The 26748-nt window shown below is 54.8% G+C and overlaps 2 protein-coding genes across 5 annotated transcripts in view; one reads left to right on the forward strand and one right to left on the reverse strand.

The window, feature by feature from the left end:
- Positions 1-13050, forward strand: part of BSPRY (B-box and SPRY domain containing) — a 34226-nt gene extending 21176 nt beyond the window's left edge. For both annotated transcript variants that reach the window (XM_065572153.1, XM_005295632.4), the window contains exons 4-6: positions 1348-1373; positions 4043-4167; positions 11926-13050. In XM_065572153.1, the coding sequence (XP_065428225.1) occupies positions 1348-1373; positions 4043-4167; positions 11926-12452 (678 nt within the window). In that variant the 3' untranslated portion in view covers positions 12453-13050. The remainder of the gene's footprint in view (positions 1-1347; positions 1374-4042; positions 4168-11925) is intronic.
- A 4434-nt stretch (positions 13051-17484) lies between these two features.
- On the reverse strand, positions 17485-25863 carry HDHD3 (haloacid dehalogenase like hydrolase domain containing 3). 3 transcript variants are annotated; one of them, XM_065572154.1, is made up of 2 exons: positions 25775-25863; positions 17485-18516 (listed from the first exon to the last, which is right to left on the reverse strand). In XM_065572154.1, exon 2 carries the CDS (start codon positions 18483-18485, stop codon positions 17763-17765), a length of 723 nt encoding a protein of 240 aa, XP_065428226.1. In that variant the 5' UTR covers positions 18486-18516; positions 25775-25863; the 3' UTR covers positions 17485-17762. The 3 variants fall into 3 exon arrangements, with proteins under 3 accessions (XP_065428226.1, XP_065428227.1, XP_065428228.1); XM_065572155.1 differs by lacking the exon at positions 25775-25863 and adding an exon at positions 25144-25761; XM_065572156.1 differs by lacking the exon at positions 25775-25863 and adding an exon at positions 24601-25111.
- Between the last annotated feature and the right edge of the window lie 885 nt (positions 25864-26748).

Below are 26748 nucleotides of genomic sequence, written 5' to 3' on the forward strand. Positions count from 1 at the left end.
GGAGGAAGCGGCCATGGCGCTCGGCGGCTGCGGCGCCCCCGAACCCCCCGAGCCGGGGCCTGCTGCGGGGACCCAGCAGCGCGCACGCTGGGCCCAGCCCCTGGCCAGTCGCGTCTGGGCTGCTGCCCAGCTGGTGCTATCCCGCGGAGGCATCGGCAGCCCAGCCCCGTTCGTTCCCCTGCGGGACCCGAGCGGGACGGGGGGGCTGGGGCCTGCTGCCCCCACTCCGGGGCCGCCGCGCGATAGCACCAGCTGGGCAGCAGCCCAGACGCGACTGGCCAGGGGCTGGGCCCAGCGTGCGCGCTGCTGGGTTCCCGCAGCAGGCCCGGGCTCGGGGGCTTCGGAGGCGCCAGAGCCGCGGAGCGCCATGGCTGCTTCCTCCCCCGCGGCAGTGGGAGCTGCAGCAGCGGCTGCTCCCGAGTCCCGCTGGCCGGGGGTGAGAACAGCCACCGCCTGGCCCCGCGGGCCGCCCCCCTCCTCGCCCTACCACCCAACTGAGTCCTGCCTGCTCGGGGCCAGGCCGGACTCTCACTACCCCGGCCCCGCGCTTCCCCTGAGTCTCCCGGGCCTCCCTCCAGCGCTTGCGGAGGAAGGGTTTTTTTTTTTTTTGGCCCCGCCCCCCCCCACGCCCCCCCCACGTCACACCCCCCCCCGCGTCCCGATATTTGTCTTTGGTGATCTGGTCACCCTAAATCTGATTGGGAGGCTGAACTCCTGATTTCTGAGTGTTGGCGGTTGGTGAGGCTGAAACAGAAAAGATTCCATGACCTCAAGAAAATATGAGAAAATAAAAAGACCGGGGCTGTTCAGCTTAGATAAGAGACGACTAAGCAGGGATCTGATAGAGCCTAATCGTGACCGGGGTGGGGAAAGTGAACTGGGAAGTGTTATTTACTCTTCACATCACACAAAAACCAGGGGTCACCCAGTGAAATTAACAGGCAGCAGGTTTAAAACAAACATAAGGAAACATTTCTTCACACAACGCACAGTCAACCTGTGGAACTCCTTGCCAGAGGATGTTGTGAAGGCCAAAACTATAACTGGGTTAAAAAAAGAATGAAGTAAGTTCTTGGAGAATAGGTCCATCAACGGCTATTAACAACGATAGTCAGGGCTGCAGTCCTATGCTCTGGATATCCATAGCCTCTGACTGCCCGAAGCTGGGATGACAACAGGGGCTGGGTCACTCAGCGACTGCCTGTTTTGTTCGTTCCCTCTGAAGCACCTGGCACTGGCCACTGTCAGAGGACAGGACACTGGGCTAGATGGACCATTGGTCTGACCCGGTCTGGATGTTCTTATGAGAATTTCAGCTTTTATGATTGTCTCTCTCCTTGTCCCCAGCACGCGGAGCAGGAGATCTTCGAGAGGTGAGTAATCAAATGTTCACGGCCCCTCCTGACTCACTCTGCCCATTCTGCGAGCACAGTGTCTCACACCACGGCTCGTGTGCAACATAGAGCAGCACGTCATTGCCAGATAGCAGGGGACTGACTGGTGCTGCTTTTGGTCAGGGCATAGTGCCAGGGGACTGAGAAGCTGCATGCCTATAAAATGCCCCTTGCCCAAAATGTCCCACTGTGGCTTTGCCTCACATGCTGCACTATGGCTCAGACGTGGGGACCTAAATTCTTCTGTTTGGCACCTAGAAATCCTGGTGGCCAGGACACACCCAGTGGATCTGATTTCCACAGATGCCCAGGACACGCTCGCACAAGTGTGCTGCACACATAAGCACACCCTTTTTCACTTTCAGCAGCTGATGATTTGGGGCTTTAGCTAGCTCCCATTAGAGCCTATGGAAAAGCTCCCCTAGGAACGTGCTGGGGACTGGGACTGCCTGTCCACAGAGCCTGCCGTGCTCTTTACCTGCGGATGGGCCCAGTACAGCATTGCACAGAGGGGTAACAATTTAAAGCTGTCTTCAGCCTTCCTGGTTGAGGGCTCTGCATTCACGCAGCCTCCTTCTTAAACAGACAAGTGAGGTGCAGAGTGAGAGCCTGGCAGCGCTGCCACTGGTACCAAGCTCCCATTGCTCTGTCTGTGCCCGTCACTGCTCCTGAGAAGGGGAACCTGACCTGGCCTAAGGTGATGATTTTACAACTAGGATTGAAATTGGGCTGTCCTTCACTGGGTGGGCATTGGGTGCTTTGAGTAGTTCTAATTATAGTACTTCTTAGCACTACCTGGAATCCTGATTATTTACTCCTGAGGGCATTCTGCACCAAAAAAATAAAAATTCTGAGCACAATATTTTAAAATTCTGCAAATTTTATTTGTCAAATCAATGTGGAGGCTCCAGCCTGGCATTGGGGAGCACAGACCACTGGCTGCACAGAGGTGGGAGATCACTGTGCAGCTGCACCCTGGAATACAGACTCAGCAGTGAGGCTGCACCCAACCCTGACACAGCGCAAGGACCGGGCCTGCCCTAGAGACACCCCCAAGCCCTTCCCCTCCATGCCAGGTGCACCAGGTGTGGGCAGGCAGACTCAGCAAGGCAGAATCCAAGTGTGGAAGGCTTCATATGGGGGGATCCAGATGTGGGTTGAGAGGATTCTGTGTGGGGCAATCTGGGTGTGGGCAGCTCAGTGGGGGATCCAGGTATGTGGGGGGGATCTGGATGCACAAGAGCTTGTTGGGGGGTTCTGGGTTCAATGGTAATGGGACTCTGCAGGGAGTCCAGGTGAAGGTGGTTAGGGCTCAGCGGGGGTGTGTGTCTGGGCATGGGGCGGGGGGGAGAGAGCTCGGCAGGGGGGTCTGGGTGTGGGGGGTGCAGTGGGGGGGTCCAGATGCTGGGGGAGTGGGGCTCAGTGGGGTGGGGATCCAGGTGAAGCTGGTTGGGGCTCATTGGGGTGGGGATCCAGGTGCGGGTGGCTCGTTGGGGTGGTCCAGGTGCAGGGGGAGGGGGGCTCATCGGGGGGTTCTGAATGTGGGGGGGTGAGGCTTGGCAGGAGGGTCAGGTATGAAGGGGCCTGAATGTATGGGGGTTGAATGGATGGGGGAGCAGCTCCCTGTAGAAGGATCCCTCCCCCTGAAGCTGAGGAACGATGGGTGTAGGAAGCGGGGCAGGGGAGGAGTTTGCAGAGCTTCCTACAGCTGGGGGAGAAATCTGGGGGTGGGTCTGACCCGGCCCCAGATGCTGTGTAAGGGAAGAGGAAGCCCCATCCTCTCCAGCCCAGCCAGGACTAGCAGCTGAGCGTGGCGCAGGGTAGGCGCCACCAGCCGTGTCTTCCCCAATCCCACCCCCTGCCTCACAATGATTTACCTCTCTGCTGGCTGCCCTGGGTAAACATACTGCTGGGGAGTGTCACATGACTGCTCTTGTGGCTTTCCTTTGCTTCCCCTTCAGAAAGGCAGTTTTCTGTGGGAAAGCGAAGAAATCGTTGAGGGACATAAATTCTGTGCATGTGCAGTGGCGCAGAATTTCACCAGGAGTAATTGTTGCACATTTCTGCCTTCTGCCTGAGCAATAAAGCATGGCAGGTGATTAGCAGCAAACTTCAGGGCCTCAGCCTTTCCTTACGAGCCCAATAAACACCATGTGTGTGCCACTTACGGTATGGATTTGTCTCCTTTCCATGCTATGTCAGATCCTTCAGGAGTCTCTCTCAGCATGTTACTTTGCTGGCTGTCCCTCCCCCATAGCAATGCGGCTTTGTCTATAAAAGGCCTTACAGGAAAATCTGATTGGCCCACCTTAGCACGTTCATAGTGCACCCCCATTCGGTGGAGCTGTCTCAGACCAATTTGCTCTGTGTCGACTGGAGCTGTGGGAAGCTGAATGACTCGCTGGTACTGGGGTTTGTCTGTTTATAACTGCCTGGAGTCAAACCCACCTGAAACCAGCACTGGGGATTCTAGATGAAGAGACGCCTCGTCCCTGGTGTCACTTCGTTGCATTCAGTCGTACCCCAGGGATGAACCTGGCTCGGTATCGTTGAAGTAGTTCCTTGTGACTCTAGGTTGTGTGTGTATCTTTTAGCACCTGACACTAAATCAATCCATTTCCTTATAAACCCTCTCATTCACTTCCTAGGACAGAGGCAGCGGAGGGAATCCTGGAGCCGCAGGAGTCCGAGAAGTTAAACTTTAATCAGAAATGTGTTCAGAGTCCATTACTGCACCAGCTGTGGGCCTCTGCTGTTCTCAGCTGTGCCACAGGTCAGTGTCTTGCTCACAGCCGCACATTCCTCCTGGCAAGTTGATTCATTCTGAGCCTAAGCAAACATCCTGGCTGCATGATGTTCATGCTCCCCAGGTTTGTGTGCGTGGAAGCAAGTGGGTGTTGAGAGTCAATCTGTAACTTCAAAGCATGCTTCAGATTCACTGCATGCACTAGTGCACTTGACGCCAGAGAGATGTTTGTTAGTGGGAATTCCTCCCCCACCGGTCACGATTCTCTCAGCAGCAGCGATCACTAAAGAGAACAGAGCTGATCCTTGTTTGCTTCAGCAGGGAGATGCTAAAGAGAAATGACCTAAAGTACAAAAGTGAAGCCAGCTCCTTCAAACAGCACTGGCCCAGAGCAGAGGCCCAGGCCTAGCTTTAAAAGACCTCATGTTAATAGCAGTGTTGCCAAATCTCACCACTTCATTGCAAGGCTTGTGGATAGCGGCTATTTTACTTAAAAACCCAGATCCTGGACACTATTGATTATGTGACAATCTCAGCTTTCCTTGAAAAATAAATGAGTTTCTAGCCCTAATGGTTGCAGAGAGAAGCTTAAAAATGGGACCAGCGTGCTCCTTAAAAGCTCAGAAACCAGAAGGCAATACAAAGAACCTGCATTGGATTATGTTTCGAAATCATGTTGGTTTTTTAAAGCTAATCTCTTGATTTGGAGACTGAGCTCACGATTTCTGAGTGTTCGGGGTTGGTGAGGCTGTAGCAGAAATGAGTGCATTTCGGGAGGTTGTGGAAGCTCCTTCACTGGAGGTTTTCAAAAGGAGGCCGGACAGCCATCGGCCTTGACTTGAATAGCTTAGTCACAACAAATTCTGCATCTGGCAGGGGGTTAGACTAGATCAGTGGTTCTCAACCAGGGGTCCGGGGCCCCTGGGGGCCGCGAGCAGGTTTCAGGGAGTCTGCCAAGCAGGGCCTGTGTTAGACTCGCTGGGTTCCAGGGTAGAAAGCTAAAGTCCCACCACATAGGGCTGAAGCCCAGGGCCCTGAGTCCCGCCACCCGGGGCTGAAGCCTAAGCAACTTAGCTTTGCCGGGTCCACTGCGATGTGGGGCCCCGGGCAGTTGGCCTGCTTGCTGCCCCCTAATGCCAGCCCTGGCTTTTATATGCAGAAAAACAGTTGGTGTGGCACAGCTGGCACGTGGAGTTCTTATAGCATGTTGGGGGGTGGGGGGCTCAGAAAGAAGAAGGTTGAGAACTCCTGGACTAGCTGACCCTTGCAGTCCCTTCTAGCCCTATGGTTCTATGATTCTATGTAGTGTAGATCGACTAAAGAGGCCTCACAAAGCATAGCTCATAGATTCAGAGATTTTAAGGTTATGGGGACCGTTAAATCATCTGGTTTGATCTCCTGCAGAACACGGACCATAGGAGTTCATCATGACGAAGGGTTGCTCAGCATGGGGACGTTTACCAGCACAATCGAATTACAGCAGTAGTTATACTGGTATAACTCCCTGGTATAAGTCTGGAGTAAGAGCGTCCACACAGGGAGTTATGTTATACCAGTATAAATAAATCCCCCTCCACAGACAAGACCTAAAGCAGAGGCCCCAGCGTGCAATGCTGCTTGGACCCAGGTGTGCCTTCTGGGAGGGGTAGTCTCTGGGGGCTGCCCCTCTATATTAAAGGTGAGGGAGCCCGCATTCTGCTCCCCTTTGTGTAAATGCAGTGCCAAAGTACGTAAGAAGGTGTTATAAAGCGGAGGGTGATCAATTGTTCTCCTTATCCATTGAGGACAGGTTGGACATTAGGAAAAGCTTCCTATCAGGGTGGTTAAGCACCAGGACAAATGGTCTAGGGAGATTGTAAAATCTCTGTCATTGGAGGTGTTTAAGAACATGTTGGACAAACCCCTGTCAGGAAGGGACTAGTTATTATGTAGTCCTGCCTTTAGTGCAGGGGACTGGACTACATGACCTCTTGAGGTCCCTTCTAGTCCTATGATTCTATGATTCTAGTTCATCTGCTGCTAATTCACCCACCATTCCTGAGGGGGCTTGGAGACTGCTCCTAGATTCATCAATTCCAAGGCTAGAAGGGATCATCTAGTCTGACCTCCTCCATCACACAGGCCATGGAACTTCCCCACAATAATCCCTAGAGCAGATTGCTTAGGAGATAATCCAGTCTTGATTTAAAAATGGTCAGTGATGGAGAACCCACCACGATCTTGGTAAATTGTTCCAATGCGTAATTACCCACTATTAAAAATAGACTTCTTCATTTTCCAATTTGTCTAGCTTCAGCTTCCAGCCATTGGCTCCTGTTAGACGTTTGTCTGCTGGACTGAAGAGCTGTCCCCCCCCACAGTCACCCCTTAATAGACTGAGCTCCTTGGGCCTATCACTTTAAGGCAGGTTTTCTAACCCTTTCTGTTCCTGCCCCCTCTGAAACCACGCCAGCAGGCTCAGGTCATTAGGCTGCCGCGCTCTGAGTACCAGATGCTGGTTTGTTTCCGGGTCTTACAAAAGTGATCGTGCCAGGTGCAGGACACCAGTGCAGCTCAGGGTGCTCAGGACCTGGTAGGATTAGGCCCAAGATGAGGTGAGCATGCTATTCCCCTCCAGCCCCGCCCCAGCCCAGCCCTGCATGTCTGCCAGGGAGGAGGTGACTCACCTGCTCCCAGCCTTATCTTTATGATGGTGTCTTGTGAAACGGGGGAAGGGCCAGGGGAGGCCCCAGCAGATAGAGCCCCCTGCCTGGCAGGGAGCAGGGCCAGGTGACTGAGCAGAGGAGGCTGCAGCCCCAGCTCTGTACTAGGGGATTTGAAAAGCAAATCAGCAGCCGCACAAATAGCAGATCTGGAGGGTGACGGGGTGATGCTGAGCCGGGTATCCCGGTGCAGCCCAGCCCAGCCCTGCATGTCTGCGGGGGAGGAGGTGACTCGCTGTATCCCGGTGCAGCCCAGCCCAGCCCTGCATGTCTGCGTGGGGGGAGGTGACTCGCTGTATCCCAGTGCAGCCCAGCCCAGCCCTGCATGTCTGCGTGGGGGGAGGTGACTCGCTGTGTCCCAGTGCAGCCCAGCCCAGCCCTGCATGTCTGCGTGGGGGGAGGTGACTCGCTGTATCCCGGTGCAGCCCAGCCCAGCCCTGCATGTCTGCGGGGGAGGAGGTGACTCGCTGTATCCCGGTGCAGCCCAGCCCAGCCCTGCATGTCTGCGTGGGGGGAGGTGACTCGCTGTATCCCGGTGCAGCCCAGCCCAGCCCTGCATGTCTGCGTGGGGGGAGGGGACTCGCTGTATCCCGGTGCAGCCCAGCCCAGCCCTGCATGTCTGCGTGGGGGGAGGTGACTCGCTGTATCCCGGTGCAGCCCAGCCCAGCCCTGCATGTCTGCGTGGGGGGAGGTGACTCGCTGTATCCCAGTGCAGCCCAGCCCAGCCCAGCCCTGCATGTCTGCGTGGGGGGAGGTGACTCGCTGTATCCCAGTGCAGCCCAGCCCAGCCCTGCATGTCTGCGTGGGAGGAGGTGACTCGCTGTATCCCGGTGCAGCCCAGCCCAGCCCTGCATGTCTGCGGGGGAGGAGGTGACTCGCTGTATCCCGGTGCAGCCCAGCCCAGCCCAGCCCTGCATGTCTGCGGGGGAGGAGGTGACTCGCTGTATCCCGGTGCAGCCGAGCCCAGCCCTGCATGTCTGCGTGGGGGGAGGTGACTCGCTGTATCCCGGTGCAGCCCAGCCCAGCCCTGCATGTCTGCGTGGGGGGAGGTGACTCGCTGTGTCCCAGTGCAGCCCAGCCCAGCCCTGCATGTCTGCGGGGGAGGAGGTGACTCGCTGTGTCCCAGTGCAGCCCAGCCCAGCCCTGCATGTCTGCGTGGGGGGAGGTGACTCGCTGTATCCCAGTGCAGCCCAGCCCAGCCCTGCATGTCTGCGTGGGGGGAGGTGACTCGCTGTATCCCGGTGCAGCCCAGCCCAGCCCTGCATGTCTGCGGGGGGGAGGTGACTCGCTGTGTCCCAGTGCAGCCCAGCCCAGCCCTGCATGTCTGCGTGGGAGGAGGTGACTCGCTGTATCCCGGTGCAGCCCAGCCCAGCCCTGCATGTCTGCGTGGGGGGAGGTGACTCGCTGTATCCCAGTGCAGCCCAGCCCAGCCCTGCATGTCTGCGTGGGGGGAGGTGACTCGCTGTGTCCCAGTGCAGCCCAGCCCAGCCCTGCATGTCTGCGTGGGGGGAGGTGACTCGCTGTATCCCGGTGCAGCCCAGCCCAGCCCTGCATGTCTGCGTGGGGGGAGGTGACTCGCTGTATCCCGGTGCAGCCCAGCCCAGCCCTGCATGTCTGCGGGGGAGGAGGTGACTCGCTGTATCCCGGTGCAGCCCAGCCCAGCCCTGCATGTCTGCGTGGGGGGAGGTGACTCGCTGTGTCCCAGTGCAGCCCAGCCCAGCCCTGCATGTCTGCGTGGGGGGAGGTGACTCGCTGTATCCCGGTGCAGCCCAGCCCAGCCCTGCATGTCTGCGTGGGGGGAGGTGACTCGCTGTATCCCAGTGCAGCCCAGCCCAGCCCTGCATGTCTGCGGGGGAGGAGGTGACTCGCTGTATCCCGGTGCAGCCCAGCCCAGCCCTGCATGTCTGCGGGGGAGGAGGTGACTCGCTGAATCCCGATGCAGATCAGCTGAGGATGGGCTGCATGGAGGGAACATCCTGCACTGGAGCTGGGGGGAGGGATATGGTGCCGGATACCCCAGGCAGGGCAGGATCATCAGCAAGGATGTTGGAGCCTTCCCGAAAGTGGAAAGGCCGGGGGCCCCTGCCCCTGAGGCCCCTCCCGTTCCCCCCATGGGCCTGCCCCCCACTCCTCTTCCTCTGGAGACTCCGCCCCTGGCCAAGCCAGAAGCAGAGCCTGGCCCCCCGCATCCCAACCTGGGTGAGGTGGGGCCGAAAGCAGCCCCCTGCCCATGTTCCTGCCCCCCAGGTCTCCCGCCCAGCACAGGGGGAGGGACCCAGACTCACCACAGCTGCCTGCGCGGCTCTCCCTGACCCGGCTCCGGGCGGTCCTAGGGTTGCCAGGTGTCCGGTTTTTGACCAGAACACCCGGCCGAAAAGGGATCTTGGCGGCTCTTGTCAGCACCGCTGACTGGGCTGTTAAAAGTGTGATTGGCGGGGCTGGCAGGCTCCTTACCCGACTCCATGCAGCTCCCCGGAAGTGGCAACATATCCCTCGGCTGCTAGGTGGAGGGACCGCCATGGGGGCTCTGCACGCTGCCCGCGCCCCGAACACCGGCTCTGCAGCTCCCATTGGCCGGGAACCATGGCCAATAGGAACTGCAGGGGTGGTGCCTGCGGTTGGAGGCAATGAGTGCACACCACACAGAGCCGCCTGGCCTTGGCTCTGCCTAGGAGTGGGAGGAACATGTCGCCACTTCCTGTGAGCCCCCCGAGATAAGTGCCGCCCGCACCCCACACCCCAACCCCCTGCCCCAGCCCTGATCCCCCTCCTGCACCCAAACTCCCCCATGGAGCCCGCATCCCCTCTGACAACCCAACTTCCTGCCCCAGGCCTGAGCCCCCTTCTTTCCCGGCCCCACCCAGAGCCTGCACCCAGAGCCTCACCCTCTCCTGCATCCCAACCCCCTGCTCCAGTCTAGAACCCCCTCCCACACCCAAACTCCCTCCTGCATCCCTGCCCCGAGCCCCATCCTGCACCCAAACTCCTTCCCGGACCCCACACCCCCCTTGCACCCCAACCCTCTGCCTCAGCCCGGAGCCTCCTCCCGCACCCTAAACCCCTCATTTCCGGCTCCAACCTGGAGCCCACACCCCCAGCCAGAGCCCTCACTCCCTCCCGCACCCCAACCCCCGACCCAGCCTGGTGAAAATGAGCGAGTGAGGGAGGGTGGGGGAGAGTCAACGACGGGGATGGGGGATAGAGTGAGCGGGGGCAGGGACTCGGCGAAGCAGGGGGCAGGGCAGGGGCAGGCCAAGGGTGCTCAGTTTTGTGCTATTAGAAATTTGGCAACCCTGGCGGGGCCTCAGAGCTGCAGCCCAGCCATAATTGCCGCACGGGCAGCTGGGAAAGGTGCAGCAGACGATCCTCCTGCCCGCGGCCTGTGTCTCCGCCCCCCGGACGCCTCGCCGAGGGTAGGTGGAGGGTCTGCATGGCTCCCACAACTGCCCGGGCTCCATGCTGGCCTGGCCGGGAAGTGGGGCCTCGGGGGGGAGAGAAGGGGAAGGGGGCGGGGTCTGCTCTGGCCAGGCCCGTCCACTTTCAAAAAGGGGTGGGGGAGGCTATGGCCTGAGTTCCCTGTAAGCTGCGCGGCCGCACCCCCCCTGCACCGCAATTCTCTGCTCCAGCCCTGAGCCCCCTCCACACTCTGAACCCCTCAGCCCCACCCTCACCACATGAATTTTTGTATGTGCCCCAATATGAAGGTGATGTGCATCACCTCCATATTGGAGCACATAAAATTCATTCCGCACATGGGTGGGAAAAATTAGAGGGAACACTGGCTATGGCCCCCTAGTCCCCCCCCCGCGGTTCTGGTGCCACTGGTCATCAGCCGTGGTGACAGGTAGAGAGATCCCAGCCAGAAGGGACCCAGGATCCTCTATCTCAGTCGAGGATTGCAGCAATGGGGGAGTCTACACCAACGGGGTGGCTGGCTGGGCTAGGAATGGGCTCCTGCACACTGGGAGTAGGGCCAAGATCCCCCCTGTGCCCCCTGCCTCCCCTCCATCAGAGCTGAGTACTTGTCTGGTTTGCTAATCTTCCCGCCACTGGGCCCAAATCAACCATTCATCCCCCACTGCATTCTGGGCTGCCAAGAGCCAGGGCAGGGAACTGCGCCTACATCTGGATCTGCACCAAGTGGAAACCAGCGCTTCCAGAACTGGGTGGGGAAAGTGTCCCCTCAGGGCCACATGCAGCCCCTGCCTTCATCGTGGGGAGCCCAGTGGCCAGGAGCCTAGTCACGAGTGGGCCTGGGGGGAACCTCAGGTGTTGGATGGTGTTCTGCACCATATTACACTTCTTGTTTGAAAGGGGAAGGAGGCTGCCCTGGCACCAGCCCAGCCAGGAAGCCCCCTCGACCAGCTGGATCTTCTGCATCAGGTTGGGAGGGGGGTCAGATGGAAGCCAGGTGGTAGCTGTGGATGGGTGGTGGCCTGTGAATGCACCTGCCTCCTCCCTGCTTGGAAACAGGTTTGGCCAAAGCTGTCAGCCCTGTGGCCGTGCTGCCCTGGTCCCCACTGAGTACTACCCCTGGGACCAAGGCAGAGGTCTCTCATGCCTTGCCCTGCCCCTGCTCCATCTGCAATGTGCTGAGAGCCTGAGGCATCCCGCTCACCAGCCACCCTCAGCACAGAGCCACTCCAACCTCTGTGTCCCGGCAGCAGGGTGGGCGAGCACTGCGCAGGGGAGATGGCTCATAATGGATGGGATGGAGGGAGCCAGTCGGGACCTACTGCAGGCTACAGCTGGGAGACCTCTGGAGCCAGTGCCCAGTGGGACTATCTGGGGTACATCCAACTTGTGCAGGCAGAGTCCAGTCTGAGCTCAGCCCCTTCCCCAGCATGCAGGGAGCCCCCTCCCCAGGGAGCGGGCCTGCCGGCCCTAGAAGGTGCTGCTGCTGGGCGCCAGAGGAAGCCGCGTGGCCACTTCACAGGGCTACTGCCTAGGAAGGTCTATAAAAAGGGGAAATGTGGACATGAGCCCAGCTCCCTCCCTGGCCCAGTGCTGCTGGGGGAGACAGGCTGATCCTGGCCGAGGTCCCGCTGCTCAGCCTGTACTGATTGTTTGGCTTCCCTCGCAGGTTTGGAAGAGGTTCACGTAGATGAGAAAACTGTCAGCCCTCTGCTGGCCCTGTCTGAAGACAAGAAAACCTTGGCATTCAGCCCCAAGAAGACAAAGCCCTATCCAGACTGCCCCGAGCGCTTCGATCACTGGCCCAATGCCTTGGGCAATAAGGCCTTCCACAAAGGGACCCACGCCTGGAGGATCAGCGTGGACAAAAGCTGCGCGTACAAATTGGGCATTTCTTATGGCTCCTTGCAGCGCAAAGGGGCTGGCAACGCAGCCCGGCTGGGCTACAACCCCTTCTCCTGGGTGTTCTCGCGCTATGATAAGGAGTTCCGCTTCTCGCACAACAGCCATCATCAGGTGGTGGAGCTAGTCAAGTGCCCCGCGCAGGTGGGTGTCCTGGTCGACTTGGATGGGGGGGAAGTGCTGTTCTACGACCTTACTGCCTGTGTCATCCTCCACTCGCACCGTGAAGCCTTTACTGCGCCTATCTACCCCGTGTTTGCCGTGGCTGACCAGAGCATCTCCCTCGTTCAGTGAACGAGGCCTGGCACAGGGGCAGCAGCTCACCCGCCAGCTCTGTGCGGAAAAGGGGGAGCTTTCTGCAGAGACGCACAATTTGGCACACCGCCTGCTGGATCTTCAGTCACTCCAAGCAGCCAGGATGGGGCTGGCAGCCTGAATGCACTGACACCTTATGTCCAGGGTGCCAGGGGGACCACACTGAGATTGCTCAATCAGGGCAAACTGCAACGAATGGGGCAGACGATCCCCCAAACTGGAGGTTATTTCTAATAATTAGATTCACCAATCCAGCAACAAAACAGCTTCTATAACATCGTCCTGGTTACTCAGAAGCCACAAACACATCCAGCCCTGGGCTCCCACCCAGACAGTCCAGTCAAAGATTATGAGGATTACTGAAAATCTTATTCATCATATAAAAAGTTCTACCAAGCCCAAAGGATTGGACACATTACCTGCCAAGTCAATGAATATTTCAGGTCTTACCCAAATACATTCTTACAGCCAATTCTTATTAACTAAACTAAGATTTATTAAAAAAGAAAAGAGAGAGTATAGGTTAAAAGAGCATTATACATACAGATATAAATAAAATTCTTAGTTTCATAGTAGAGATTATAAGCTTTAAAGTTGCAAAGAGTTCTTTCAGAATTATTTCCATAAATTGTAATTAAGGCTACGATTCAGTCAGGGGTATTTTTTAATAAAAGTAACGAACAGGTCATGGGCAATAACCCATGTTATTGTGACCTGTCCGTGACTTTTACTAAAAATACTCCTAACTAAATCTTAGGTGCTGAGGGGTGGAGCGCTCCAGCAGACGTTGCTGCTCATGGGCGTGGGGGCAGCCTAGGGGGCAGTCGCACCAGCCGCTGCAGCTGCAGAAATCATGGAGGTCCCGGAAAGTCATGGAAGCCGTGAAAGACTCGCAGCCTTAGTTATAATACAATGTCCGATATCAGGGTGAGCCAGACTGGAGCTGGAGACCAAAGTCCTGTGACTCAAACTTCCCCTGATGAAGCTTAAGCAGATCTGAGATAACAGGATCAGGGCCCAAGAGTTCTTGTTACAGATCCCTGGCAGGTATTCCTTGGGTGAACAATAATGGCTTTGAAGTAGAACCTCCTATGTCCTAAGCACCACTGGTGATTAGCTGCATCAATTAATATAAGGCAACTGTCCATCTCCCACCATTAGGGTTACCATACGTCCGGATTTTCCCGGACATGTCCGGCTTTTTGGGCTCCAAATCCCCGTCCGGGGGGAAAGCCCAAAAAGCCGGACATGTCCGGGAAAATCGGGACATGCCGGCCGGCGGTGCGGGTGCTCGGGGGTCGGGCTGGGGGCTCGGGCCGGGCCCGCGGTGCGGTGCCTGGCCGGGGGCTCCGGGGCCGGGCGCTCGGGGGCTCCGGCGGGGCCAGGCCGGGGGCTCGGGGGCTCCGGCGGGGCCGGGTCGGGTCGGCAGGGCCGGGGGCTCCAGCGGGGCCGGGTCGGGTCGGCAGGGCCAGGGGCTCCGGCGGGGCCGGGTCGGGTCGGCCGGGCCGAGGGCTCCGGCGGGGCCGGGTCGGGTCGGGTCGGCCGGGGGCTCCGGCGGGGCCGGGTCGGGTCGGCAGGGCCGGGGGCTCGGCCGGGGGATCGGGGGCGCCAGCCGGGCCGGGGACTCGGGGGCCGGGCCGGCGGTGCCAGGCCGGGCCGGGGCTGGTGGGCCGGGGGCCGGGCCGGGGGTGGTGGGCCGGGCCCGGGGCCGGCACCCCAGGGCCGGCACCCCAGGGCCGGGGCCAGCCTGGGCCGCGCCTCCTCCCCCCACACGCCCCCTTACCTGCTTCAGGCTTCCCGTGACTCAAATGTTCGCGGGAAGCAGGGGAGGGGGCGGAGGCTTTGGGGAGGGGGCGGAGTTGGGGAGGGGGCGGGGCCCCGTGGAGTGTCCTCCTTTGGGAGGCACAAAATATGGTAACCCTCCCCACCATTTACAGGCAGTTTACTCTATACACCACAGAAATAAAGACAATGACATTACTACAGTCACGGTTCATCTCAATGAATTAACAGAATACAGTGACAGACAGAAACCATTTGGGTACATTGTCAACCTCTAACAATATATATGTAAACACACATACTCATTATCTGCTACGATGTCTCAAAGGTTAGTTTAGTGCTAGTGCTAAACCCCTTCTGGCTCAGTGTCACATACCTAAATAGGCTCAGGCTTTAGCCCAGGTGGCTGCTCTGAGCTTGTCTCTTAACAGCAGTAGCCCCCTAGAATTCTTTCTAGGCAATCTGGTTGGACTTGCCCTACAGGATCGGCTCACTGGCCCGTCTTGTCGCATAGTCAGCCTCTGCCTGTAGCCAAGCCCTGAAGCTTCAGAAGTGGAAACTGCCCATAATGCATCTGGCCAACTGCACAACACTGCATTTAGAGGGGAATAAGCCATCCTTCCTGACCCTTGCAAGAAATCATCTTGTGCCTTGAAGCATGAGAGCTGATGACCCTGAGCTTAGCCTGCAAAACTGCAACCGTTTATTGGTCACAGAGTTATGCAGTTCTTTAACACTCCAGTATTTGCCATCTTGTCCTGCTGCCTGAACTGCATCAAATTTTACTTTGGCCTAATCCCTTTGACAACGCTCCATTGACAGTGTTGTCAGTTGTTGGCTGTGTGTGTGTTCTCTCAGCATTCTGCACCAGATCTGACCAGATAGCTGATACAGCAGACCTTGATTGAAGTGCCCAAGACCACCACAGACTTGGTTTGGTGGCAAAGGCACTCGGACAGGTTTATTGTTAATGAAGCATGGTCCTAGTGGCTGGTAGCGTCTATGAGGACACACACGTATGCCTATTGTAATGGACTCAGCTCAGTGAGTGGTGGGACCTTCTACTCCCCCGAGGCTGGATAAAACACTGCTCCTGCAACCCCTCTTTTATATACCGACACAAACAATATTGCGCCCCTGACGTGGTTAGTTACCACCCTTTACCTTGTACCTGCTGGTTCAAACAAAACATTTTCATCTGTCAGCCTAAGCCTGTCCTTCCGTCCTTGTTTCACTTGGGGTCGGTGTGTTCCTGTTTCATCTCCCAGCATTATGTTTACGTCTGGAATGTGCGTCCATCGATACCCTGTGCCTAGCACTTCTTGGGCGTGCCGGTGTGTTTTGCCAAGGTCGTGTATCGGACAGTTAACCTGCAAACCGGCATCTGCTGTGTAACAGGGCCTGCCTTTGGCTCATAGCCTGATGCTTGCTAACTTTGCTTTATAGCAGCAGGGCCTAACTTTTGCTCACTTCAGTTCAGGCCTTAGGCCTTGTATCAGGCCCATGCTTTGGGCTCTCTTTCTACTACATGCAGCAGTTATCTCTACCGAGAGCCGAAGCCTTATATACAGTGCGGCTGCTGCAGCTAATGTGGCCATGGGGCTCCAGGAACATCTGGCTACTTGGGGGGGCTAGTTATACTGGACAGAAAAGAGGTGCCCTACACGGAAGCCTCAATTTCCACCACTAGCCTGGAGGGAGAAACTCAACACTGGCATGTGCAATCTGCTCAGCCTTGATGGGAACGTGCAGTGGTTACAGCCCTAGCCCAAGCCATGTGATTCTGACTGTGCGACGCACTGGGATGAGTCCTGTAATAGCTCTGTGCCTCAGTTTCCCCTCTGTAACCTGGGGTTGCCCTGCCAGACCTCAGAGGGGAGTGGCGAGGCTAAATTCATGGCTGCGCAAGAGGTGCGCAGAGTCTACCAAACTGAGCGCCATAGAAAAGCCTGTCGATAATACTCCGTACAATCGGGTTCATTTGTTGGGGTGGGTTCAGTGACAAGGGGCTTTAGAAATGAGGGCGTGACCCAGGTTAGAAGTAGGGACCCTGGTCTGGGCTGGTTTCTCCCCCTTTTAAACATAAGTAGCTTGATTTTTAACCCCTTGAATGTTGCACGCTCCGGGCTTGTCTAGACGACCACTTAGTTTGCAGCAAGCTGGGCTGTGCGTTTCGTTTGCCACGCACTAAAGTGCACTTTGATCTGCTGCTGTTTCCAAATGGATCAGCAACAGGGTCTACACGGCCAGTTAGCACGTGGCAGGGGAGCGCGGGGTAGTGCAGCCTGCTGCACGCGAGCTGTCTAGGCAAGCTCTTGGGCTGCTTTTCACAGCACTCTGCTGGGGCACTGCCACACAGCTGCAAGGCCAGGCACTGGGAGCAGTGCAGTGATCACTGCGCAGCACTGCAAAAGGCACCTGCTGAGGTTTGGGCAGCGAAAGGGCCATTGGCTAGTTTCTCTTGCCAGCCAAGCTCCCATCAGCCTCTGGGAAGCAGTGAGTGCCCGAGTGCTGGGCTGCTCTGGTTTCCAATGCTCCCTCTATGCTGCCCACCAGTGGGTTCTGCTAAAATCCTGACTTGGAGCAGAGTCGTCAGCATCCCCAGGCCCAGTCTTTGCATAATGGCAAGGGGGGAAATCCCATGGGATCCCCTGCCAGCATCAGGGCCCCTAGTGATGTGCCAGCTTTTACAAGAGCAGACCCTGGCAGAAGTCCCATGCAGAGAGAGCCTGTGGTGAGAGGCTGCAGGGGTGGGCAGTGGCTGCCTTACAGGCCAGAGCAACCCAAGAAGGGAGGGGGTGCTGGCTGGCAAACGGCTATTGTCAGGTCAAGGGGATCCACTGAGGTCAGCACAGCACCAGTGTTCCTCGCTGGCAGAACCACGCAGTGCAGCAGGCCCAGGCTGGCAGGGAGCTAGGCCAGCCAGTTGTACCAGTGCGGGGAATGAACCTGGCCCAGAGAAGGGATTTCTGCTTCTGGCTGTGTTCATTCAAGTGTGCAAGCAATGCTGTCGTTCCTTGCACTAGGAGGGGTTAACACCTGGGCTCAGAGCTGCAATGGACAGGACACTAGGGGACACTCTGGAGATGCAAGTTCTGATCTCCACTCTGCCGTGCCGGGTGACCTTAGCCATCATCCCTCGGTCCCCCCTGTAAAATGACGATAATGGCACTAATCCCCCTTCTGTTAGGTGCTTTGAGAGCTATGGAAGAAAGGGGAAGAGAAGTGCTGAGTATCTGTAGCAGTTTATTGTATTGGATGACTAATGTACTGTTGTGGATGGTGCTAGCAAGTATTTCTCACTGAGTTCAGCGGGGTTTGCTTTCCCCCCCTCTCTATAGCAGGACATGCAGATACTCTTTAGAACCTGATTCACCTGGTGGAGAACCAAATCCTCTCCCTTCCCCTCCCCCGGTCCCAGCACAACTGGTCCCTCTTTTTAGCGACGAGGTGTAAGGAATCTGTTTTGTCCCTGGTGATCTCTGCGGAGAGGCGAGGGATTCACCGTTAACCCTTCTCGATAACAGACAGCAAGTGGGTAAGTGAAGGCAGGACGTGCTGCTTTGGTACCTGTAGCTCCCAATTGTTTGCACGCCCAGCCCTCGTGAGCAGGAAGCTGTGCATGCCCACATCTCTGGCTGCCCTATAATCCTTCACATAATTGTCCCCCACATGAGCTGCCTGATGTGGGGCTACCCCAGAAATGTGCAGCGCCTTCTGAAAGATCCGCTGGTCTGGCTTGGCAAAGCCAGCCTCCTCCGAGGTCAAGACAAATTCAAAATGGTGCCTGAGGTTGCAGTGAGACAGAATCTTCTCGAGCCTCCTGTCGAAGTTGGAGATTACGGCCATACGGATGCCCAGCTGGTGGCACTGCCTCAGAGTCTCCCTGGCGCCTGGTAACAACTCCCAGTTCTGTGCACTGCAGAACTCCTGATAGAGACTTTCTGCAATGGTGGCGAGGAGCCTGTCTTCATGGACACCAGCGAGCCTGAAAGTCTGTTGGACAACATCAGCCCACCACTGCTTGGAGCTTAGCCCTTGGCTCAGGCCATAGTTGGGGAAGTGCTTGCTCTGGGCTTTGTATGCCTGATGGAAAGACTTATTGAGAGCCTCAGGCTGTACATGAACTTCGTGAACTCGGGCCGCAGCAGAGTAATTCTCTCCCACTGGGTGCCGGAGCCGGAGCAGCGTGTCCTTCACGTCCCACGTTAAGAGCCGGAGCTGAAGCATTGCTTCATTGAGGCTGAGGAGCGAGGAGAACCTAGAACACCAAATCAAGGGATAAGGATCAGACAAGCCGTAGACCCAACCCGCTTCTAGGTCCAATGCCAACAGAACACTTCGCGTGGGGCAGTGAGGGACTCAAGCGATTGATAATGGCACTGGAGCTTTTCAACCTGGGGTAGCTTCACAGCACCTGTGGCTCATGGGTTCAAATTCCTCCCGGGCCTGCAATGAATGAAAATGGTTTCTATCTGATGGCTGTTCTGTAGCTGGTCTCAGGCCAGTTCCTGCCGGATCTGTAGCCATGTCACAAACCCACCATTAGCACTGACGGGCCCTTCTCAGCCACAGAAGTGGTCCCCCCGGGTTTCAGTAGAGGCACCATGGCAGAGCAGAGCAGGAAAGCTTGCCCTCATAGTTGCTATGCTGTGGATACAGAGAGGCCCTCACGGCCACCGCAGTGAAGTCAGTACTGGCACCAGTACTTCAGTCACTCAAAACCTGTACAAACCCCTCATGTCTAAAATGATTTATATTACCATGTTAGATACAGGTTGTCAGTGAAGACCCTGTAGATCCTAGACTGCAGGACTTTGCACCTCTCTGTTTGCAGGAGAAACTGAAACTGCCAATCTTATACCATTTGTATTTGACTTTAATTTGTATTTCTTAACATGAAATGACAAAGTTGACCAGTATCCACAGACACTGGGTAGGGAAATTAATGCAAGAGAAATAAATGGGGAGCAAGATAACCTATTTAAGACTACCAGCCTTCTGTAATGAATTAGAACTCTCTTGCTCTTAAATAGGTTACAATTCAATTTTACACCTGGGGGAATTCTGCGCAAAAAAATTAAAAATTCTTCACCAAAAATAAAAAATTCTGCGCACAATATTTTAAAATTCTGCATATAATCTGCAATATAATCACACCAGTTTCAATTATTTTGGTAATTTATTTAAACTGCAATACAAAAGATGGAGAATGGGAGTGGGCAGCATTGGAGAAAATCCCCAACCCCGCTCTGTCTAATAGTAATGTAGCTAGTTAATAGTCAACACATATATGCAGCCGTATGCTCACGTTACATCATAGGCAACTGAAGAGCAAGTGAGGGCTGGGGAGTCAAACTCACAATTTATATTGGCTACTGAGCACCTCCAGAAAGGTCAGTAGCAAACAGTTCATGGAGCACATTGTGATAGGAAAATTTTTCAGCCCAAAAATTTAGATCAGTTCTAATCACTGAAGCACCATAAGCATTTATAAGCCATACTTTCCTTTACAGCACTCTGACAATGTAAAGAGCCTCACAACTTTAACACCTGTTTTACACTCCTGGGAAAATTCACTAAGCAGGCAGGCTGCTACGTTCTGCTCTGCCTGAGGGGACAGAGCCTGCCCCATGCCTACCTCCGCAGAAACACCTCGAAGCCCTGCCCTTCCACGCTGGGTGGGCCACAATAGATAGTGAGAGAGACAGAGTCTCTCTCTCGCACACACGTCCAGCCCCTCCACGGCAGCTCCAGTTGCCCAAACCAAGGTGCCTGTGCTGCCAGGGAGGGGCGCGTGACCAGTCTTGCAGCTTCCCTTTGCTTCCCCATCAGAAGTCATTTTTCCGTGGGGAAACAAAGAAATCTGTGGGGGACATGAATTCTGCATGTGCACAGTGGCACAGAATTCCCCCAGAAGCAAAGTTTGTAATTTTGCAGTATAACAGAATGATATAATAAAACAATGGGTTTCTCTATAACGACATGAACTATTGTGCAATTAGCCTGTATGTGAGGTGGCAGGATTATTCAGCACCAAAATAATACTCTGGAAGAAACAGCCAGACCAGTTTAGCAGGAAACTGATATCAGAGTTAGTGGCTAGGAATTCTCTCAATCTCAGACAAAATGTACACCCACACAGCAGCTGTCATGGAGAGAGTCTTGCAGTCTCTGCACTGAAGCCTGACTACAATTTAAGGGCAGAGTAGCACACACTTGGGATAAGAATCCATTTCCTTCTGCTGTATCAAGTGAGCAGTCTCAGGCTACATCTACACTACAGGGGGGAGTCAATTTAAGATACGCAAATTCAGCTACGTGAATAGCGTAGCTGAATTCGACGTATTGCAGCCGACTTACCCCACTGTGAGGACGGCGGCAAAATCGACCTCTGTGGCTTCCTGTCGACGGCGCTTACTCCCACCTCCGCTGGTGGAGTAAGAGCGTCGATTCGGGGATCGATTGTCGCGTCCCGTCGATCCCCGAGAGGTCGATTTCTACCAGCCGATTCAGGCGGGTAGTGTAGACCTAGCCTCAGAGGAGGAGGATGCACTGACAACTCTGATGAAGTCCTCTTGGCATGAGGCAGGTTCATGCAAAGGCAGCAGCAGTGGGAGTTCAGTGCTGGTCTCTCTGCTGAGGCTAGTGCCTAAGGACTGTGTCTAGAGGTGCTGGAACAATTTGTACAGTGGGGATGCTGAGAGCCATTGAACCAGACTGGAAACCCCTTCAAGCCAAGGGTGCGAAAGCACCCCCAGTACCTCTAGTTCCAGCACCTATGGCTGTGTCATAAAAACAGCCATACAGGGTTAAACCAAGGTCCACCTAGTCCAGTATCCTGTCTTCCGTCAGTGGCCAATGCCAGGTGCCCCAGAGGGAATGAACAGAACAGGTAATCATCAAGTGATCCATCCCCTGTCATCCATTCCCAGCTTCTGGCAAACAGAGGCTAGGGACACCATCCGTACCCATCCTGGCTAATAGCCATTGATGGACCTATCCTCCATGAATTTATCTAGTTCTTTTTTTTAACCTTGTTATAGTCGTAGCCTTCACAACATCCTCTGGCAAGGAGTTCCACAGATTGACTGTGCGCTGTATGAAGAAATACCGCCTTTTATTTGTTTTAAACCTGCTGCCTATTAATAGCATTTGGTGACTCCTAGTTCTTGTGTTATGAGAAGGAGTAAATAACATTTCCTTATTTATTTTTTCCACGCCATTCATGATTTTATAGACCTCTATCATACCCCCCCTTAATCGCCTCTTTTCCAAGCTGAAAAGTCCCAGTCTTAGTAATCTCTCCTCATATGGAAGCTGTTCCATACCCTGAATAATTTTTGTTGCCCTTCTCTGAATCTTTTCCAATTCCAATATATCTTTTTTGAGATGGGGCAACCACATTCAAGATGTGGGCGTACCATGGATTTATATAGAGGCAATATGATATTTTCTGTCTTCTTATTTATCCCTTTCTTAATGATTCCCAACATTCTGTTTGCTTTTTTGACTGCCGCTGCATATTGAGTGGATGTTTTCAGAGAACTATCCACACTGACGCCACGTTTTCTTTCTTGAGTGGTAAGAGCTAATTTAGGACCCCATCATTTTATATGTATAGTTGGGATTATGTTTTCCAGTGTGCATCACTTTGCATTTATCAACATTTCATCTGCCATTTTGTTGCCCAGTCACCCAGTTTTGTGAGATCCTTGGGTTCTTTATGAATACTTAAGCCCCTTCATTTTCAGTTTAAACTGATTTTTACCAAAAAAAATCCTGGGTTCTACAAAAAGTATTATTTTTTTTCTGATTTCACCCTACTTTTGTAACATTCAAATATATAAAAATACCTTGTTTTATTAGGAAAACACAAGACATTGCATGAGATATATGTATTAGGATCATACATTAGTCTGTATATGCAAAGCTGCCTGTTGAAGGAAGGCTATGTATTAGTCTAGAGCACATGTGTCAAACTCAAGGCCCGCGGGCCACATCCGGCCCGCCATACAATTATATCCGGCCCGCGAAATCGTTTTATATATCTGTTTTTAATGGCCCTGTGATATGACGCCCCAATAACACACACTACAAATCCCATGATGCAGTGCAATTGCCGCCAACGGCAAGCCGCGGTTCAAGTTCGCGGTCTGTTGATGTATACAACGCTAATATCAAATCAAAGCTAGACCCCAACAATGGCCAAGAGAAAAATTGATTCTGAAAACCGAGGCTTTCAAAGCCGGTGGGAGAATGAGTATATGTTTACTGAAATTGCAGGTAAACCAGTGTGTCTCCTCTGCGGGAGTAATATCGCTGTAATGAAGGAGTATAACCTAAGACGGCACTACGAGACGAAACATGAGAACAAATTCAAAAACCTGAGCGCAGGACAGAAGCTACAAAAGGTAGAGGAGTTGAAGAAGAATTTGACATCCCAGCAGACGTTTTTCACCAAAGCAAAATCACAAAGTGAAGCTGCTGTGAAAGCAAGTTTCATTGTGGCCGAAGAGATCGCCAAATCAGGACGGCCGTTTACCGAGGGGGAATTCGTAAAGAATTGTATGATGAAAGTGTGCGACGTCCTTTGTCCAGATAAAACGCGAGCGTTTGCAAATGTAAGCCTCAGCAGAAACACTGTTGCTAATCGGGTTTGTGAGATGGCGACTGATTTGAAAACACAGTTGACTGAAAGAGCAAAAGATTTTGTTGCATACTCCCTTGCGTGGATGAAACTACTGACGCGACTGACACTGCACAGCTGGCGATATTTATCTGTGGTGTGGATTCCAATTTGTGCGTAACAGAGGAAATACTGGACATTAAATCGATGCACGGGACAACGAAAGGAGAAGACATCTTTGGAAATGTATTTCAAAGTGTAACCGACATGAAACTGCCGTGGGAAAAACTCGTTGGACTTACAACAGATGGCGCACCTGCTATGTGTGGTGAAAAAAATGGACTGGTGGGAAGGATGCGCTCAAAGATGCGGGAGGAGAACTGTGCCGGTGAGTTGACAGTGTATCACTGCATCATACACCAGGAATCGCTGAGTGCTAAAGTCCTAAAAATGGATCATGTGATGAACACTGTAACACAAACCGTCAACTTTATCAGAGCCCACGGTTTAAATCACCGCCAATTCCAGTCTTTTCTGCGGGAAATAGATAGCGAGTTTGGCGATATGCCATATCATACGGAGGTCCGGTGGCTAAGTCGGGGAAAAGTTCTCAAAAGACACTTTGAGCTGCGAGAGGAAATCTGCCAGTTCATGGACAGTAAGGGGAAAGACTGCACAGTTCTGCGGGATGAAAAGTGGAAATGTGAGTTGGCGTTCCTGGCTGACATAACGTCGCATCTTAGCGCTTTAAACCTTCAACTCCAGGGACGGGAGCACATAATAACCGATATGCATGATGCAGTGAAGGCATTTCAAGTGAAGCTGCGCTTATGGGAGACACAAATGCACCAATGCAACTTGTCTCACTTTCCCTGTTGCCAAGTAATACGGAACCAAGAAAGTGCCACAGTTTTCCCAAATGCCACCTTTGCTGAAAAACTCAGCGCGCTGCGCACTGAGTTCGCACGGCGCTTCAGTGACTTTGAGGCACAGAAAAGTAACTTCGAGCTGCTTCGCAACCCATTTGCAGTCGATGTGGAAACCGCACCTGTAGAAATGCAGATGGAGCTGATAGAACTGCAATGTAACGGGACACTGAAGGCAAAGTACGACACTGCGGGGCCAGCACAGTTCACTCGCTTCATTCCTGAAGCGATGCCGCAGCTCCGCCAACATGCGGCTCGAATCCTGTCCATGTTTGGCAGCACATATCTGTGCGAGCAGCTGTTCTCTGTGATGAAAATTAACAAAACGTCACACAGGGGTCGCCTCACTGATGAACACCTGCAATCGATCCTGAGAATCTTCACAACACAGAACCTAACCCCAAACATAAACGAACTTGTTGCAAAGAAAAGACTCCAAGTATCAGGCTCTGACTAAATAGGACAAGAAAATGGAATGTTATGATTTGTTATGATTATACTTTTGCTTTAAATTCAATTTTTTATTTATATTTTCAGATTTTTTAATATTCCAGCATGTACAGATTTTGAATGTATTGTATTGACAGGATATTTTTTTATGAAGAGCAAAATATTTTAAGTTGAAATGTATTTATTTTGGAATGATATCCTGTATTTTGGTTCATATTAATGGTTAAAAAACATAAATATTTAGTCTGTTAAATAAATGGTTATACTGTTCGGCCCGCGAGTTTTGAGTTTTGGCCCCCTGTGCAATTGAGTTTGACACCCCTGGTCTAGAGATACACACAATAAACCAACAGGCAGGCTTGCAAACTCTGAAGTGCATGTGCATCTGAACGTACTGATGAATCTCACACCGATCACGTACACATTTCAAAGCTGTAAGCAGATAATGGTTTAAAGATCTGACACACTAAAATGGGAAGAAAACAAAAATCTGCATCAGAATACATTTCAGAACCCAAGGCAGTAGTTGAAAGTTAAAAAACAAAACAAAACAGGAGAAAAGGATGAAGTTGAGTGTATGCGCTGCAAATGGTGTGGCCCAATTATTAAATGTAACTATTTATAGGCTAATAGTTCTCAGTCTACAACAGTAAAGTGTTCATTCACCTGAAAAGTTTTATTGGGGGATTAGAGAGCTATTGTTTTCTTAAACTCAGAGGTGGCCTGTTTTAGTTTCTGTTTTAGTTCTGCAGCAAACCACATTGATGAAGGGAATTCAAACCATTAATCTACTGAATACTTCCCCACCCCCCCCTCTTTCCGGCCACAAAAATAAACCCGGATATTTAGCCAGAAAAATTATATTTTTTGCACTGATTATCACCTGTTTTTGTTGTGGTGGTTCTAAACACTGATACATTCCCAGGAAAATCCAATCCAACCTGAAAAGGCCGGGCCCGGAATATGTAGCTGGAGCGGGCGAGCCAGCTGGAGGGGGGTAGTTTTTGGGGCGCTGTCCCGAGTCTCCCAGCTCATGTCACAGAAGGCACCAAACAGCCATCGGTGGGCAAAGGGTTTGGCTCGCTCCGCTCCTGATTCGGTTTAGATTTGACCAGGCGCTAATGGCCGTTACCCGCCCCCGTTTCCATTGAGCGGCGTGTTTGGGTTGAAAGCAAAGGGACACGAATTTCCCCCTTTGTCAAACCCCTCTGGGTTCCCGGGACCAGGCGGCGGGAAGTGCCCGGGGGCTCCGGGCTGCCGTGAGCACAGCGCTGCCCAGAACCGGGCCCGCAGCGCACGGGGGCCCGGGGCCCGGGGCCGGTCCCGCTCTCGGACCCCGGCTGCGCAGCGCCCTGCGGGGAGCGGGGAGAGCGGCAGGGCCTGGCCGGAGCGGGGCCCGCGGGCAGGGCGGGAGCTGGCCGGGAGCCCCGCCACAGGAGGCGGCGCCGTGCCCGGATCGCTCCGGAGGAGTCTCCGGCCAGAGCCAGGCCGGGCCCGGCCCGTCCGCCACTTACCTTGTGCTGCCGAGCTGAGACCCGCCGGGAGCGGCACCAGCTCGGGCCGCCGCAGCAGCGTCCCGCCCCAGCCCGCCCCACCCCCATCGGCCATGGGGTGCAGCCCCCCCCGCCCCCGCCTGCTGTACGGTACAGCCCCCCCGACCCCCATCGGCCATGGGGTGCAGCCCCCCCCGGCCCCGCCTGCTGTAGGGTACAGCCCCCCCGACCCCCCCATCGGCCATGGGGTACAGCCCCCCCGCCCCCGCCTGCTGTAGGGTACAGCCCCCCGACCCCCATCGGTCATGGGGTGCAGCCCCCCCGCCTGCTGTAGGGTACAGCCCCCGCGACCCCCATCGGCCACGGAGTGCAGCCCCCCCGCCCCCGCCTGCTGTAGGGTACAGCCCCCCGACCCCCATCGGTCATGGGGTGCAGCCCCCCCGCCTGCTGTAGGGTACAGCTCCCGCGACCCCCATCGGCCATGGGGTGCAGCCCCCCCGCCCCCGCCTGCTATAGGGTACAGCCTCCCCGCCCCCATCGGCCATGGGGAACAGCCTCCCCCAACCCCCCATCGGCCATGGGGTGCAGCCCCCCCGCCCCCGCCTGCTGTAGGGTACAGCTCCCGCGACCCCCATCGGCCATGGGGTGCAGCCCCCCCGCCCCCGCCTGCTATAGGGTACAGCCTCCCCGCCCCCATCGGCCATGGGGAACAGCCTCCCCCAACCCCCCATCGGCCATGGGGTGCAGCACCCCCGCCCCCGCCTGCTGTAGGGTACAGCCCCCCCCCATCGGCCATGGGGAACAGCCTCCCCCAACCCCCCATTGGCCATGGGGTGCAGCCCCCCCGCCCCCGCCTGCTGTAGGGTACAGCCCCCCACACCCTGACCTCCCACGAGCTGTAAGGTACAGCCCACCCCCAGATCCCCCAACCGGCTATGAGCTACAGCCCCCCCATCTCCCACCAGCTGTGGGGTACAACCCCATGGATTGATATT

This window comes from Chrysemys picta, chromosome 18 (assembly GCF_011386835.1).
Source record: "Chrysemys picta bellii isolate R12L10 chromosome 18, ASM1138683v2, whole genome shotgun sequence".
Taxonomy (NCBI): Eukaryota; Metazoa; Chordata; order Testudines; family Emydidae; genus Chrysemys; species Chrysemys picta.

Excerpts from the sequence above, each read along its gene's own strand:
- HDHD3 (XM_065572154.1), bottom strand. The coding sequence starts at position 18,485 with ATGCTTCAGCTCCGGCTCTTAACGTGGGACGTGAAGGACACGCTGCTC.